We start from the raw sequence: 17,106 nt of genomic DNA, 5'->3' as shown, positions 1-17,106 counted from the left end.
GAGCCACTATGCCTGGGCCAAAATACTATGTATGTTTTTGTCAAATGTTTTCTAATATTTGGGAAGTAAAGTATCTTTACTGAACTGAAGTAAGGGGGAAAAAAAAAGGAGAAGAAATACTATCTGGCTGTTAAAAATGATGTAGATAAATAACTACTTTGAAAATGTTTGCAATATAAGTGAAAAACATTTTATATCATTTTAATTCACTCAGCAGATACCAAGGCCTACTAAGTGCTAGATAGGACAATGTTGTAGAAGCTAGACACAGAACAGAGGTGTCTACATGTGCACATATGAACATAACATATTTATGATTGTAAGTATGTTTATGTGTGCTTATATGTACATATAAACCTGAAAAAATTCTTAGGAACTAGATACTTGAAGTAAATAGTGGACTGACAATGGATTCCCCCTCATCTATATTTTAAATTATCTTGCAGTGAATGGTAACTGATTTTGTAGTAACAGTTTTTAATTTTAAAATAGTGAAGTGGCCTTAGCTTTTTATATGTAAAGAAAGAAAGTCTTCTTTCCCCTTTTCACGGGTCAGGTAATGTAAGCTGGCTTCTTAACGGCTACCAGCTCTGGGTCAACCAGGTCCCTAAAAGTTCCTTCATGTGGTCTCTCGGCTGGGTAAGACAGACGTTGTCCCCAGAGAAGCCGTGCGGTTCTGGCAGAAGTCACGGCGGCGCAGCAGGATCGCCGGGGGAACGTCCGCAGCCGTCTGCTGCCCAGGCATGCACGCCTGAGGAGCTCCCCAGGTGATCCGGGTCCCGCGGGGGACATCACCGCGCAGGGGGCCGGTCTGCACGGGGCGCGCGCAGTCTCAGCATCGCGCCGCGGCGGGGATGCGGGACGCCCACCCGGCCTGACCCGGTCCGGCCTCCTCGGCCTGGGCCAGGCAGCGGGTCAGCGGCCGGAGGTCGCTCGCAGGCCCGGGCCTGGCCTGCGCCGCGGTCCCCTCCCCGGCCCCCACAGGGCTCCAGGCGGCGCAGGGTTCCCCTTTACCTTCACCGCCCCAGCTCGTCCTTGCCGCAGCAAAAGCGAGGCCGCCATGGCAGTGACACCTGGACGCAACCGGCAAGGAAGCGGCCGCTGCGCACGCACCAGTGCCGTAGGCCCCTCCCTTTGGGCCGAGTTGACCAATCACAGGCTATCTGGGGCGGGGCAGAGGCCGCGGACGTGCGTGCGCATCCCCAGCCGGGCTCCCTGCGTGGCGCCTCGAGACCACGCCCCTGGGCCGGGGCCACCAATCAGAGGCAGGGGCAGAAGGGTCAGCCCCAGGCAGGTGCTGGCCTGGCCCTGCGCGGGCTGGTGTCCCCGCCGTGCCAGGCGCCGTGCGCGTTCTCGTTGGGGCGCGTGGACATCGCAAGTAGTTAGTTATCAGGCGATGCGCTCCTCCTCTGAGAGTCGCGGAATTCGCATCTGACCGCTTCTCGCTTTGCCTTTGTCGGCTCAGCCTTGAGTCTGAAATCCTCCCCGTGCGCAGAGCCGTACACACCAGGCCCTTAGCGCTCTGGCGCTCTTGTCTGGTGGGTTTTAAGGCTCCAGCTGCGGCGTCAGACCAGATCCTCACCCTGCAGCCAACGTGGCACCACCGTTCACTGCCCTTCCTGTATGGCTCGGGCTTGTTCTTGGTCTATGCCAACAGTAATACTACAGTTAGGCAGATTGGAAAGGGAGGGTTTATTTTACCTGAATGTTTATAACTTTCAGAGCAAACATCTTGCCCCCAAAGTTAGGCATAATTGTGGAGTAGGTGTAATTAGCTTTCAGCTTCTCTTCCTATTCATTCAAGCTCCCCTGCCCCCGCCCCCTAGTACCCGGTATTTCATCTGTTAACAGAAAAAAAAGCCAAACTCTGTAAAATAATTTTTTTCCCCCTGGAGACAGAGTCTCACTCTGTTGCCTGGGGTAGAGTGCCGTGGCATCAGCCTAGCTCACAGCAACCTTCAACTCCTGGGCTCAAGCGATCCTCCTGCCTCAGCCTCCCAAGTAGCTGGGACTACAGGCATGCGCCGCCATGCCTGGTTAATTTTTTCTATATATTTTTAGTTGTCCCATTAATTTCTTTCTATTTTTAGTAAAGACGGGGTCTTGCTCTTGCTCAAGCTGGTCTCGCAGTCCTAAGCTCAAACAATCCTCCCGCCTTGGCCTCCCAGAATGCTAGGATTACAGGCGTGAGCCACTGTGCTTGGCCTCTGTAAAATAATTTTAAAGAGATTTACAATGAGCCAAATTTGAGGATCATGATCTGGAGCCATGCCCAAGAAGCGCTGAGCAAATGGACTCTCTGTGGCTGTGTTACAGTTTGGTTTTATACATTTCAGGGAGATGGGGGTTACAGGTAAAGTCATAAATCAATACGTGGGAGGCATACATTGGTTTGGCCCCAAAAGGTGGGCCATCTCGAAGCCAAGCCGGGGTGGGGGGGGGAGGACACTTACAGGTTATAGGTGGGTTTAAAGATTCTTTGACTTGTAATTGGTTAAAGACATGAAGCTTTGTCTAAAGGCTTGCAATGTTTTAACACAAGGAGCTGTTTATCAGAGATATACCACCAGACATATACTTGTGTAAATTGAGGACCTGTGGGTTTGTCTTGCATACCCTTAGGCCTGTTAGTGGGTTACAAAGGATGTCCTCAAGAAGGGAGGGGGACATGATGAGGCATGTCTGACTTCCCTTCTCATGGTGGGCAATTTAGTTTTAGGATACTCCTTTGGCCATGAGGGGTCCATTCAGTCAGCTGGTGGGGGGGGTTGAGCCTTAAGATTTTATTTTATTTTATTTTAGTTCACACCTCCAACTTCCACAGGGAAAGAGGCCCTTCCACAATTTAAATTGACTGTGTAGAGATCCCTGACTCAGAGTTGGAGAGTCATTGAGAATGTAAACTAAACTGCTTCAGCCTCCTGAGTAGCTGGGATTACAAGTGTTTGCCAATACACCTGGATAATTTTTGTATTTTTAGTAGAGATGGGTGTCTCACTTTTGCTCAGGCTGGTCTCAAACTCTTGAGCTCAAGCAATCCTCCCGCCTCGGCCTCCCAGAATGCTAGGATTAAAGGCATGAGTCACCTTACCAGGCCAGAACACAGTAATTGGTCCCTCCCTGCATGAGGGTGTGCATTCAAAACACAAAGGTAGCTGCAATGTTCAATCTTGTCTATCACCCAGAAGTTTCATTAGTATTGTTGATTATTAGTAACATTATTTTGGACTGTTTTTTATTGGCAGAAAAAACCAAATAATTATCTTCGTCAGGAAATAAGACTTTGTTGGGAGTACAATTTTAAATAAATTATAAAAGACAAGTCATATACCTGATAAGGAATTTGTATCAAGAATATATAAGGCTGGGTGTGGTGGCTCATGCCTGTAATTCTAGCACTCTGGGAGGCTGAGGTGGGAGGATGGCTTTAGGCCAGGAGTTTAAGACCAGTCTGAGCAAGAGTGAGACCCCGTCTTTGCAAAAAATAGAAAAATTAGCCAGGCTGGTGGCTCACACCAGCTACTTGGGAGGCTAAGGTAAGAGAACTGCTTAAGCCCAGGAGTTTGAGGTTGCAGGAGCTATGCTAATGCCACTGCACTCTAGCCTGGGTGACAAGAGAGACACACTATCTCAAACACACACACACACACACACACACACACACACACACACACACAAACTGTTAGAACTCAATAGCAAAAAGACAAATAACCCAAGTATAAAATGGGCAAAGAATATCAATAGACATTTCTCCAAAGATATGCAAGTGGACAATAAACACATGGAAAGATTCTCAACATCATTAGTCATTATGGAAATGCAATCAAAGCCACAATGAGATACCACTTTGCCACCACTAGGATGGCTGGGATCAAAAAGACAGATAATGACAAGTGTTGGTGAGGATGTGGAGAAACCGGGCCCCTCATGTAGTGCTGGTGGGAATATTAAATGTTGCAGCTACTTGGGAAAACAATTTGGCAGTTCCCTAAAAGTTTACCTAAGTTACCATCTGACTCCACAATTCCATCCCTAGAGGAATGTGTGTAACAGCATTATTCATAATAGCCAAAGATAAATGTGGTATATCCATCCAATGGAATATTATTCAGCCGTAAAAAATGACGAAATACTGACACATGTTATAATGTGCATGAACCCTGAAAACATTATACTCAGTGACAGAAGCCAGTCTCAAAACATCACACACATTATATGATTCCACTTATATGAAATGCTCAGAATAGTGAAATCCACAGGACAGAAGGTAAATTAATAGGTGCCAGGGGTTTGAGAGGAGGGGGAAATGGGGAGTGACTGCTAATGGGCACAGCATTTCTTTTGTGGGTGATGAAAATGTTCTAAAATTGATTGCGGTGATGAGTGCACATTGTTTATATACTAAAAAACCACTGTCATGTACAAATTATCACAAACTAGGTGGATTAAAACAATAATAATTCATTCTCTCCCATTTCTGGAGGCCAGAGTCTGAGGTCAGGGTGTTGGCAGGGCCACACTCCTGGTGAAGGGTCTAGGGGAGAATTCTTCCTTGCCTTTCTCTTAGCTTCTGGTTCTGCCCACAGTCCCTGGCTTGTGGGCATGTAACTTCAATCTGTTTCCTTCTTCACATGGCCTTCTCCTGTGTCTTCTCCTTTATCATCTAAGAACACAAGTCATTGGATTTAGGGCCCACCCAAATTCAGGATTATCTCATTTTGAGATGCTTAACTCAATGACATTTGCAAAGACACTTTTCCCAAGTAAGGTCACATTCACGGGTTCCGGGGGTAGATATTTGGGGTACCATTTTTCAACCCATTACAACTACCATAAAATTGATGGGTCTCTGTTTTTGTTTTTATACACTTTAAAAAAAAAAAACTCAAGGACTTTGAAACAATGCTTACTTCCTGTCTTGCCAGTATGCCAAGATTTAAATGCCGAGTTTTTGCCCATTGTCCTATTATTCTAACTCAAGGATTCCCAGGTTCCTAATACCTTTCACTCAGGACAGGAGTAGAAATACAACACAAGAAACAATCCATGAGTTTCTCAATGGAAAAAGGAAGGTCCACACTCACTCTAGGCTTGTCTGGTAGATCAATTACAAAAATGGCCTTAATTTTCATAAGAGTGTGGATCCATATATAGGACTACCATGGAGGTGTGCATGCTATAGATATTTGGACGGCGAAGTGGGTGCTGCCATAACATGTGGCATTAGCTTTGGGACCAGAAGCCTGGAAAACCAGTGAAGACTGGAACAGTGGTGAGAAAACTATAGGAGGTGGACAAATAGTGACTGATACCGTGTTGTGAAGGATTTGGTAAAACTGCTGCCCTGCAGCAACGTGTACTAAAGAAAAAGGTAGCTACTAAACTCTTGGACTTGACCAAGTTCATCTCTTGGCATAACATTGAAATTACTCTGTTTCTTTTACCTGAATATATTAAGACACTATAGAAAAGAGATGTGCTAAAAAAAAAAAACAAACAAAAAAAACAACTGGCCAGTTTTGAAGCAGAATTTAGAGGACGTGCTGGATTGGGGGGGCACGGGATGCTCATCATCAGACGCTGTTGTTGGCAAAAAATTCTCAAAGTAAAAACTTGGGACAAATATCGAATTCAGGGTGGGGCCAGTAAAATACGGCCTCAAGAATGATGTTGAAGCCAAGGTGATTTTTATGATTTAAACGGTGCCTAGTACACTCCTTCAGCAATACATAAGGATTTCTTAAAAATCTTAAAGGAGAGGCTTGTCTCAAAAGACCAGTGGCGGTGGCTTCTGGGGTTGGAGTGCACTTGAATCAGATCGTGAGAAGGCCACAGAATATTTAAGGGAGTTGTACTGAACAAAGCCCGCCAGCTGGTGTAACGTGGACTGGACAGTTTAAAGGGAAAAAGAGCCTCTGGGCCCTCAATTTGCTAAAGGCAGGAAGTAGGTTGAGAAAGTTGCTCAAAGGACACAGTCTTCAAAACAGCAAAAAAGTGGTGAAAAAAGAAGGACACCCAAGACGGCAAACGCAAGAGTCCTGCTGACATACAGGCTGGGGAGATCCTGCCAGCACGCAGAATGCAGGGCCTAGTCAAGGACTGCTTCCAGGTGGATTTCAGCATCACTGTGGACCAGTGTCACTGTGTCTCCTGTTCTTCCTTTTTTTCGCAGACATGTTTATTGTGGTTACCGTTCCCTGTGTCACCACTATACACTGAGTGTGTAGGGTAGACAGTTCATCTTTCTAGTGGACGGGTATCTGGCTGGAGAGGAGCTGCATGGGAGAAGCCACCTCCGACCCTGAACAGACCAGGATAGCCTCGATTTTGAGCCTGATGTTGCGATCAGATGAGACTTTTGGGGGATCTTAGGAAGAACACTAGAAAATAACCACAGTTTGGATTGAAAAATATCACTTCCAGTTGGGAGACTTGGAGGGTAAGGAGTTTTTGGCGTGTCTAAGTGTAGAGGTTAAGTAGGCTCATTTCCAGCCACCCCAGCCCTGACCCCCTCCTGGACCTGCCATTCAATCAAACTCACTAATTTCTCGGAGGAACATTTACTGGGCACCAAGTAGGTGCCTGCTTTTGTCCACGGCGCGCCAGCTACAGCGGGAAGGAGATCCAGAGCCGGCCGTGCCCAGTCTGAGGGAAAAGACGAAAATGAGGCGAGCGCTTGCACTCGCGTGTGACGTGTGTTCCGGCGGATAAACTCGGTGAGCCGCCGAGCCAGTGCCACCAACGACCCCAGACGGCCCGGGAGAAAGACGACGCACAGCACCTTCTGCGCACGCGCAGGGACGGGCGCCGCGCCATCTCGCGGCGCCTGCGCGTGACGCCACAGCAGGCGCCGACCGGAAGGGGCCTGGGCTGGCGCACGTGGGTGGCGCCGCGGCTGGTGGGCGCATGGCGAGTTCCGCGGGGCTGGCGTTGTGCGGGCAGACGCTGGTGGTGCGGGGTGGCAGCCGATTCCTGGCCACCTCCACTGCGAGCAGGTGAGGCGGTCTGGGAGCGGGGAGCCCTGGTGACCCCCACTGCCCCGCGCCGCTGGGGCTGCTCCATCCTGGGGCGGCTGCTGGGGAGCCCTCCGCCTCCTCGCCCGGCCGCTCTCCGGGCGTGAAGCGTCTGCTTTCGGTGCCCCCTGCCCAATCCCTGGCGCGCCCCACACCACCTGCCCCGGGCCCTGGGCCCTGCGCCCTGGGTGTGGTTCTGCGGCGCTCTGCCCGGGTCGCGTCCTGACGCTTCCGGACTCTGCGGCTGCTGCGCTGGGGCCGCGTGGGCCTGGGCACGGGAGGCGAGGCTGGCCAGAAGCGCTTTGGGGCACGCGGAGAACCGGGGCCCCGAGTCTCCGCGGTGAGAGGGGCTCACCGTCGGCGCACTGTCACCGAGCTCCAAGCGCCTGCTTCCTCCGACACCTCCGCTCCTGAGGGTGCAGCTCCCTGGTAGCCCGTCACACCAATCTGCTTTTGCTTTCTGTAATTTCAATACCTTCCTTAGTTACCCCCAGTGCGAGGATAACGCCCGGAATTTTTAAGTCAGTAAATATTTGTTGATTGAATAATTTTGACCCAGGAACCTCGGGGGGAATTAGTAGTGGTCAGTTTCAGCCCCTTGTTTCCGTTCCCACGGTAGTGTTGATTTTTTCGTACTCGAAACAGGACGTGTCTGTCAAATGAACAGTATATTCTTTGAAACGTCTAGTTTCAGAAAGCCAATTTGATGTTAAATTTAGATCTCGAAAAAATCAGTTCGGAACCTGTCACGTATCCCAGATTATTTAGTTTCAGAGACTCAAGTGTAATACATGGCACAGTTGAGTCACTGGCGTATTAGTCTCAAAATACTTGCTTCAGTCTGCGCCTTTTGAGGAAATCTGGTGGCTGGCAACGCTTTGGACTTGGAAGACAAGTTCTCTTTCTACAGTCCTATGTTCCACGTAGACATTGTTTTGGTGCAATCACTGTAAAGACTATAAATATGTACAAGATACCTTCTATGTGACAGGGCGGGGCGGAATAAACCAAAGAGAGCTTAATCAGTGGGGAAGATGGGTAATTCCAGTGTAGGTAAGTGTGTGGGGATCATGGGAGCTTTTTTGGTAGGTGAGACATTTTTCTAAACAGGAAATGCCTATTTTAAATCTGTGCAAAATCCGACTGAAAACTGAACAATATCAGAACATAATTTCTTTTTTTTCTTTTCTTTTTTTTTTTTTTTTAAAAGAAAGAGACAGGGTCTTGTTCTGTCACCCAGGCTGGAGTGCAGTGGCATGATTGTAGCTCACTGCAACCTTGAACTCCTGGGCTCAAGTGGTCCTCCCACCTTAGCCTCCTGAGTAGCTAGGACTACAGGTGCGTGCCACCACACCTGGTAAATGTTTAATAATTTTCTGTAGAGACAGGGGTCTCACTATGTTGCTCAGGTTGGTCTCAAACTCCTGGCCTCAAGTAGTCCTCCCACCTTGGCTTTCCAAAGGCCAAGATGTGAGCCACCGCACCTGGCCCGTAATTTCTCATAACCGGGTTGCATTGATGTACTGGTGCCTGAAGGAATAGTATATTAATTCTGTGGAGTGTTTTTCCCCCGTTTGTTTTGCTGAACTAATTTTATTTGGACAGAAACATGCAGTTTATGTGTGATAGATTCAAATGGGAGATTAAGCAAATAAAGCTCCTGAAACTGTTCCCTGCATTATTGTGCCTAGATAACTTTCACGTCTTGGATAAGACCCCTAATTTAATGAATATGGAGATATATTTTGTTGGGGGGAAGTCAGTATTTTTATTAACAAAGTGCTCCTTTTGAAATCATTCTGTTATTTCTCTTTAGCGATGACAGCAGCCTCTTCGTCTATGACTGCAGTACTGCAGAGAAGAAGTCACAAGAAAATAAAGGGTGAGATGATGGGGAAGCTTTTGCAGGGCCTGAGTCATGCCTTGAATAATGGGACCAGAGAGCCTAAGAAGTATTAAATAATTGTTGTCTTACTTGCCTAATTCTTAATTTCTGTTACTCGACTGAGTGGTAATGACTAAGTACCACCTCAGGAAAGAAATGTGGAAGCAACTTCCAGATTAGGCATTAAGTGCACATTATTAGGACTTTTCTAAATACTTTTACTTTCTGTCGTTAATCAGCTCCTTTATTGCCTCCTTGAAATAATGGTGAACCTTTAAAATGCATTGGAGGCGGGTGTGGGAAATTAGCTTCAGCTCATTGAAAGATGAAAGAGTGTGTGATTTTCTGTGTGGTGGCTTTCTTTAGTATAACGGTCTGTGGCTCAGTTTGTTATATCATTATTATTTTTAATGTGCTTTTATCCCTACCTCTGGCCTCGGATTAATCCCTTTCCAGGAGGGGCGGGTCCTGTGCTCTCTGGGGGTCCTGCCAGCTCAGCTGTTTGGGTTCTGGCATGTGTGCTGAGCTTTTCTGTTCACTTACGTTTTACTTTTGTCAAATTAGAGCTGTTTTGACCCTCCCCATGTCCTCTTAATATTCTGGCCACATGAACCTCTTAACTCTTACCATTTTCTCCCTCTGCCCACGTTAGAATTACCAAGCTGGCCATTGCGGAATGCAGCCGTATTTCCTCGGCGCCTGATCGTTTTCCTGTTCTCTTTCTCAGGGAGGATGGGCCACCCTTCGTCCCGGGGAGCGGTGCGATTCTGGCATCCACCTTCTCTGAGTCTGGGCGCTATTTTGCTTTAACCGATGACAGTAAGCGTCTGATTCTTTTCCGTACAAAACCATGGCAATGTCTGAGTGTCAGGTATGAAATGCTAACGCTGGGTAATTAAGATATCATGTGCACTCCTTGTACTTGCATGCCTGTCCCGATAGTGACAGCAGTGATAAACACCAGTTAACGTACCAGACACCGTTTTCAGTGCTTTGTATTATTAACTGATTCTGTATTAACTGATCTGATATTCATCACAGTCCTGGGGTGGCAGGGGCGTTGTTCTCTCTCACATTTGGTGGCAAGGAGTTGGGTATCGGATCTCAGGTCAGCCAGCTTGGAACGGCAGAGCCGGGCCCCCTGGCTGGTCACTCTGGCTCCAGGGTCAGTGCCCCTGGCACCTGTGCTGTCGTGTATTCCAAAGTGTTGCTCTAGTCTTGTGATTAGCAGGAACAGGGTGTCAGCTCGCACTGTGTAGCTGCTGGGGTTTTAGATGGGTTAAGGCATCTGCACCATGGTTTTAGGCTGGGTGGGTTTAGTGCTCTTATCTCTAAGTGTCTGAGGGGTGGGTGGGGGGGTCGACACGGGCCAGCACACTGACACCCTGGGCCTCCCCGTCCCCTGTCGTGCAGCAGAGTCCTGTACGTGTTCTGCCTGCCTTACTGCGCTTCTGAGTGTTCTCCGTCACTTTCTGAAAGGGAGGGAACCCTGCGGTTTTGAGAAAGCTGCTGCCTTTTCTCACTGCCACCTCGTCCTGGCGAGAGGAGGTGGTGACGCTGTGGGACACAGTGTTGGGCAGATTTGCATTTTTGTTGGCTCTGACGGTCTCCTAATATGCATGTTTTCAATTTCCTTAATAGGGTGAGGGCTACAGTCATTCCGATCATTTTGTGACATTGATGTAAACTCACATACATGAGCAGAATCAGCCCTGGGCCCCTCACCCTTGTGTCCCTGAAGCTGTGTGGCGTAACGTCCAGTGGTTCTCAGAGATAAACACTGAGGTCACAGTGTTTGAACTGCCAAGCTCACGGAATTTCCCATATTGAGTTCGGCTAAGGTTTTTAGATTTTTATTTCATCTTATTTTCTAAGAGAAGAATAAAAAGCCAAATTCTAGGTGGCATCAAAAGCAAGGAATACCCATTCTGTCCTCTGTTCCAGTCAGGTTAAAATAAAGCCCTGAAACATGGCATTGTTTTTTTCTTTTTTTTTTCCCCCTGTTAGAGGCAAGGTCTCGCTCTCTCCCAGGCAGGAGGTGGTGGCATCATCATAGCTCACTGCACCCTGGCCTTACCCAGTCCTCCCACCTCAGCCTCCTGAGTAGCTGGGACTGCAGATGTACGCCACCACACCCGGCTAATTAAAAAAATTTTTTTTAATGTTCTTCTTTCCTGAGATGGATAACTTTAAAATTGTTTATAGAGACAGGGTCTCACTGCATTGCCCAGGCTGGTCTTGGACTCCTTGTGTCAAGCGATCCTCCCATCTCAGCTTCCCAAAGTGCTGGGATTACAGGTGTGAGCCTCTGCACCTGACCTGCGTTGTTCTTATTACATATGTGTTTTTGTATATCAGATAAGTAACAGATGCACATGGTTAAAAAACTTAAAACGCAACAAAATTAAACAAGAGACTATGCAGTAATGCATCAGTCTCCCACCATGCACCCTCTTGCTCCCCTCCCACGGCAGTGATGGCTTACCAGTAGGAAGATAACTTATAAATGTGTGCTGCCATGTGTCCAAGTTATAGTTGATATTACATGGCTGCTTCCAGCTAACCGCTGTGAACTCACATTGGCCTTATCTTGAAAGGCCTGTAGATAGCGTCCTCTTGCCAGGATAGCCGCAACATTAATAAGTTGTTTAGAACATAGAAGGTGTAAGTGTTCTTGAGGTCAGGCTGAAGTCCTCATGGTGGCTTTGAGGTGTCCAGACCTGAGCCCCTCCCACAGGGATCGCTGCAGGTACAGCAGCTTTCTGGTAGTTTGGCCTTGGCTTTGGGTTTCCTTTTTTTTGAGACGGAGTCTCACTCTGTTGCCTGGGCTAGAGTGCCGTGGCGTCAGCTTAGCTCACAGCAACCTCAAAATCCTGGGCTCAAGTGATCCTCCTGCCTCAGCCTCCTGAGTAGCTGGGACTACAGACATGCGCCACCATGCCTGGCTAATTTTTGCTATATATTTTTAGTTGTCCATCTAATTTTCTATTTTTAGTAGAGATGGGGTCTTGCTCTTGCTCAGGCTGGTCTTGAACTCCTGAGCTCCAATGATCCACTCACCTCAGCCTCCCAGACTGCTAGGGTTACAGGCATGAGCCACCGTGCCCAACCAGCTTTGGGTTTCTTGGGGACAACTTGTGGGAAGGAGGGAGGGATGGATTTTTCACCTCTCAGAGATTAAAGAAGATACCACAGACTAGGGGACTTAAACAACAGGTTAATTTTCTCAAAGTTCTAGAGGCTGGCAGTCCATGATCAAGGTGTTGGTAGGACAGGGTTGGTTTCCTCTGGGGCCTCTCTCCTAGGCTTGCAGATGGCCACCTTCTCTGTGTCCTCACATGGTCTCCCCTCTGTGTGTGCCTGTGTCCTCATTTCCTCCTTCTATTTATTTATTTTTTTGTTGAGACAGGGTCTTGCTGTGATGCTCAGGTTGGTTTTGAACTCTTGGCCTCAAGCAATCCTCCCGCACTGGCCTCCCAGTGTTGCGATTACAGGCAGGAGCCACCGTGCCTGGTCTTCACCTCCTCCTCTTGTAAAGACACCAGTGAGTGAGATTGGATTAGGGCCCACCCATGTGACCTCCCTATCACCTCTGTGGAGGTCACATTCTGAGGTACTGGGTAGATCCAGGGCTTCAATGTATGAGTTTTTGGGGATACAGTTCAGCACATAACGGTTATGCTTGCTTTTCTGATGCCAGCTGCTGTCCGGAGCCTCCATAATTAACGTTAGATTCTTAAAGAGGGCTTTGGCTCCCAAAAATTAAAAATCAAATGATCTGAAGGTATCCAATGGTGATTCCTTTGCTGAAGTAAAGGCTCTGGTCAAGCTCCGACACAGACACATGCACAAGAGCTTCTTGGGTATATCTTGTGAAGGTGCAGATGCTGATCATTTGGCCTGGTTGGGGCCATATGTTTTGTGATTTTTTTTTTTTTTCCTGAGACAGAGTCTTGGCCTGTCACCCCGGCTAGAGTGCAGTGGCATCATCATAGCTCACTGCAACCTCAAACTCCTGGGCTCAAGCGATCCTCCTGCCTCAGCCTCCTGAGTAGCTGGGGCTATAGGCACGTGCCACTGCACTCATCTAATTTTCTATTTTTAGTAGAGATGGGGGTCTTGCTCTTGCTCAGGCTGGTCTGGAACTTCTGACCTCAAGCGATCCTCCTGCCTCAGCCTCCTAGAGTGCTAGGATTACGGCACGAGCCGCCATGCCTGGCCTCTGTTCTGTGATTTGGACGAGCTCCCAGGTGCTTCCAATGCCGCTGGGCTGTGGCCTGCCCTCCGAGCAGCGGGATGTAATAGAGCTCAGATTGCCCTCTGACCCACTCCCTCGTTAGAGCTCGTGAATCTACGGCGGGTCACCCACATTAGGGAAGGGACCTGAGCAGTGATCAGAGGACGGGGTGTTTTGCCTGGGTCAGAGGAGACCTGGGTGTCTTCTAGGACTGAAGGATTGTGTTGGAAGGAGAATTAAACTGCGGCTGTTGAGGCTTCTAAAGGCACATCTGGAGGGATGGATGGAAAGGAAGGGAGGCAGACGTCAGCACAGGTTGCCGCCTTGGTGAAGAGTTAGAATCCAGAGAGGTGATGTGGCTGCGTGGGGTCCCATCGTGTGCATCTACAGCAGTTTTCTTAACTGTCCCTCTGTTGATGGTGGATGTTTTTCACTTGCAGTTTGCTGTCTTGATTTTTCAAAATGTGCTTCAGTGAATAATCATACCCGGTAACAATATGTGGTTATTGCCACCCTCGAAACCTCTTGGCAGATTCCTCAGTACTTTTTTTTTAAAATTCCATTAGAATTTTAGGTTTGTGAATTTTCCAGCATTGAGTGGAGTGAAATCTTTACTTTTTCTCTAATGGGAAGTCAGAGATTTTTCTGGTTAGAGGAGTAGATTTTGGGGACAAGAGTGGGGAAGGGAAGGAGAGTAGGGAGAGGTTTATCCATCAGGACAGCAGGAGCTGCTTGGTGGAAAGGACAGGAGGTGATTGGAACCAGGCCTGGGGCTGGTCCAGTTACAGTTGGTTGGGGGGGCGCGATGCTCCCCTAACTGGTGGCCTTTTACTCATTGGGGCATAGACCCTTTTGGGTCTGATGGACCCTCTCCCTAGGAAAATGCCCGCCCTTTACACATCTGACACGCATACTCGTTTATCTACTTTTGACCGAGGCCCTGCGCCCCTGCGGGACTCACTGGAGCTGGGACGAGCCACTGCACTCTGTCCAGTGGTCTCTTTGTTGCTGGGCTGCTGCTTTCAAACTTAATGTTGGAGGGTTTTGAGGCACAGCCAAGAGGGAAATTGTGAGCGACAACCATTCCTTTCCAGGTAGCAGTTTAGAATGGCAAAGGGCCAGAGGACCTGGGCAGGTCAGGAGACTCTTTTCTGGCCCACGGAACCGAGGCCAGGTTTTCTGAACCAAAGATGAGGACACAGGGTGACGAATGATACTTGCAGTTTTGACCCGTGCATTTGTACATGAGAAATCGTAGCGGTGAAGTCATGGCGTTTCAGAAGACGCCTGTGTGAGAATAGTAGCAGCACATGGAGCAGGCAGAGCCCTGCGAGATCAGATGCGGCCTGTGCTGCCGCAGCGGTCTGGCTGCTGGACGTGCGGGTCTCGGGAGCTTGGGCTGCAGCGGGCGTCGGCACTTGGAATCCTCGCTGCCCTCGTAGTAAAATGTGTGTAAGACACTGACTTTACTCCAGTTCTTTGCGTTACCTTTATTTTTCGGGCACCGTCTCCGGCAGCTGGAGAAGAGCGTGCGGCACAGGCCATAGAGCCGCGGCCGCGGGGGTCGAAGGGTCAGGCCCACGGAAACTAACCGGCAGTGTCTCTGGGCTTCCAGGGCCGTGGTGAGGAGGTGTACGGCCCTGACCTTCACCGCCTCCGAGGAGAAGGTCTTGGTGGCCGACAAGTCTGGAGACGTGTACTCCTTTTCGGTGTCGGAGCCACACGGGTGTGGCCGTCTTGAACTCGGGCACCTGTCTATGCTGCTGGACGTGGTAAGTGGGGATGCGCTGGATTCATGTCTGCTCCAGGCACGGTGGTCGGCGCGTCTGCGAGGAGAGGCCTGAGTCTGTGCACCCGAGCCTCTGGGGAGCCCTTGCGACAGCCCTCTGCATACCAGGGAGCAGAGGAGCAACGGGAATGGGATTAGGAAGGTGAAGCAGCCAGCAGGGTAGACAAAGGCTACGGTTCCAGCTGTGAGGAGCTGCTCTAGTCGAGCCCTGGGTGACCCCAGGTCAGGGGCCTTAGTGGAGGGAGGTGGGAGGGGCAGGCGTGCCATGTCCTTCACGGATGTCACTCGATATTCCTCCCAGCAGCCCTGGCCCACGTATCCCAGGCCCCTGGGGCCCAGAGCTCAGTGAGGCCGCGGCCCACAGCTGGGGCTGGAACTGGGTCAACCCACACGGGACAGAGAGCAACATGGGGTGGGGTATGAAGGGAACCTGCTGGACGCGGCGACTTGGGGAAGGAGGGAGGGGAAGGCGACCTGGGGCACTGGAGACAGGAGGGAGCAGCGGGCTGTGGCGGTTGGAAGGAGGAGTTGGGTGCGAGGGTGCGGGGCGGAGGGAACGGGATGGGCAGATGCGGCTCTGACCTCCCCATGGGAACCTGGCCCAGCGTGGAGGAGCGAGGGCTGACCCTCCTGGCCGGGGAGCTGCCCAGAGAGGGAGGAGGGCCAGTGGTTAGGCAGCCTCCTCACTGGAGAAAATCGAGGTGTTTCCATGGTGCCACGTGAGCAAACAACCAGCTCTTGCTCCTCTAACCCTTCTGACATAGGCTGTGAGTCCCGACGACAGCTTCATCCTCACTGCTGACCGGGACGAGAAGATCCGGGTGAGCTGGGCGGCGGCACCCCACAGCATCGAGTCCTTCTGCCTGGGGCACACAGAGTGAGTGCACCCCTTCCTGTCCCCTCCAGCACAGAGGCTTGGGTTTCAGACAGATGCAGGCAGAGCCGTGGTGCTGGGAGCTGGTGGCGCACTGGCAGGCACCTTTTGCTGAAGGGACCTGGTTCTTCTCCCGCGGGCCCCACATCAAGTGCCTCCATAGCTGGAGAGGCCCCTGCTCGGGCGAGACCAGCCCCCGTGCTTGGGCCCCGCAGACCCGTTGGTTTGTGGCCTGCAGAGGCCTGGTGAGAGCGGAGCTCACTCTGAGCGTTGCCTCCTGTCTGTCCTTCCTCGCTGGCAAGTGCCACGTTGGCCTCCTGACCAGGGTGTGTTTCTGGAAAACATTCTCAGCATGAAGGTCTCTGGGCAGTGCCTGGTGGTTGTGAGTGGTTAGTAGGCGGATGTGCTGGGGGACGGGGAGCACACTCTGAACCCAGCCTCTGAGCCCCGCGACTCTGTCTCGTGGCAAAGGAGCTCTCGGTCGGGAGCTGGGTTCCACGTGCGTGGGAGGCGTCCTGGAGTCCCTTCTGGAGTTGCCTTCTCAGGCACAGGGCGGAGCAGAATTGTGCAAAGGAAAAGTGCTTAGTTTATTTATTGGCTAAAATGTTTTAAAATACATTATTTGAGGCAGTGGGAGAAATTGGAGGGATTCAGTTCAATCTTCAATTCTGAGATCGCTCGTGTTTTCTTGATGTTTGAATGGAACACAGAAGTTCGACCTCTAAGAAGGCCAGTGGCCACTCAGTTTGTGTAATACCTCGTGGTAGCTTGTTTTGACTTTTCTTTAATTCTGCAGCTCTGGGGTTCTTACGACCTGCCAGCCCCCGGGCCCTCTCCCCTCTGCTGTGTCTCTCTTGGGTCTTTGCAGCTCCCTGACCCCGCTGGGCACATGCTCCTGTCTCAGGGCCTTTGCACATGCTGTGTCTGCTGCCAGGAGCGCTCTTCCCCACAAGGCTCCTCACTTGTGCTTTCCGCTCGGTGCTGCCGCTTCCTCAGGGGTCTCCCTAATCCCCCCCTCGGGAAATGCCCCATCACTTGGATGTATTGAGTTCCATAAAAACATAACGTTAAAATCAACTTTACTTGTTGTTACTTAGTTTTTTAACATGGTGGCTCGTGAATTTATAATGACATCCATGGCTCCCATTTGTGGCTGGAATTGTATTTCTGCCAGACAGCGCTGGTCTGAGCCCTTTGCCGACACTTAACTATCTGTTCTTTGCCCGTAGCGTCCTGGTGGTTTTGTTGGTCAGCTTTGTTCATTGCTGTCTCCAGTCCTCAGCACAGGGCCTGGTGTGGAGTAGGTGC

The 17,106-nt window shown here is 50.0% G+C and overlaps 2 protein-coding genes across 3 annotated transcripts in view; one reads left to right on the top strand and one right to left on the bottom strand.

Moving 5' to 3' along the window:
* Nucleotides 1–1,085, bottom strand: part of NDUFV3 (NADH dehydrogenase (ubiquinone) flavoprotein 3, 10kDa) — a 17,476-nt gene extending 16,391 nt beyond the window's left edge. For both annotated transcript variants that reach the window (XM_012659981.1, XM_012659982.1), the window contains exon 1: nt 1,015–1,085. In XM_012659981.1, the coding sequence (XP_012515435.1) occupies nt 1,015–1,062 (48 nt within the window). In that variant the 5' untranslated portion in view covers nt 1,063–1,085. The remainder of the gene's footprint in view (nt 1–1,014) is intronic.
* Nucleotides 1,086–6,833: 5,748 nt separating this feature from the next.
* Nucleotides 6,834–17,106, top strand: part of WDR4 (WD repeat domain 4) — a 36,101-nt gene continuing 25,828 nt past the window's right edge. The window contains exons 1-5 of the mRNA XM_012659992.1: nt 6,834–6,995; nt 8,830–8,895; nt 9,626–9,769; nt 14,751–14,907; nt 15,689–15,801. Coding sequence (XP_012515446.1) covers nt 6,907–6,995; nt 8,830–8,895; nt 9,626–9,769; nt 14,751–14,907; nt 15,689–15,801 — 569 coding nt within the window. The 5' untranslated portion in view covers nt 6,834–6,906. The remainder of the gene's footprint in view (nt 6,996–8,829; nt 8,896–9,625; nt 9,770–14,750; nt 14,908–15,688; nt 15,802–17,106) is intronic.

This window comes from Propithecus coquereli, unplaced genomic scaffold, assembly GCF_000956105.1.
Source record: "Propithecus coquereli isolate 6110/MARCELLA unplaced genomic scaffold, Pcoq_1.0 Scaffold644, whole genome shotgun sequence".
Taxonomy (NCBI): Eukaryota; Metazoa; Chordata; class Mammalia; order Primates; family Indriidae; genus Propithecus; species Propithecus coquereli.
This window is presented reverse-complemented; position numbering and strand designations above follow the sequence as displayed.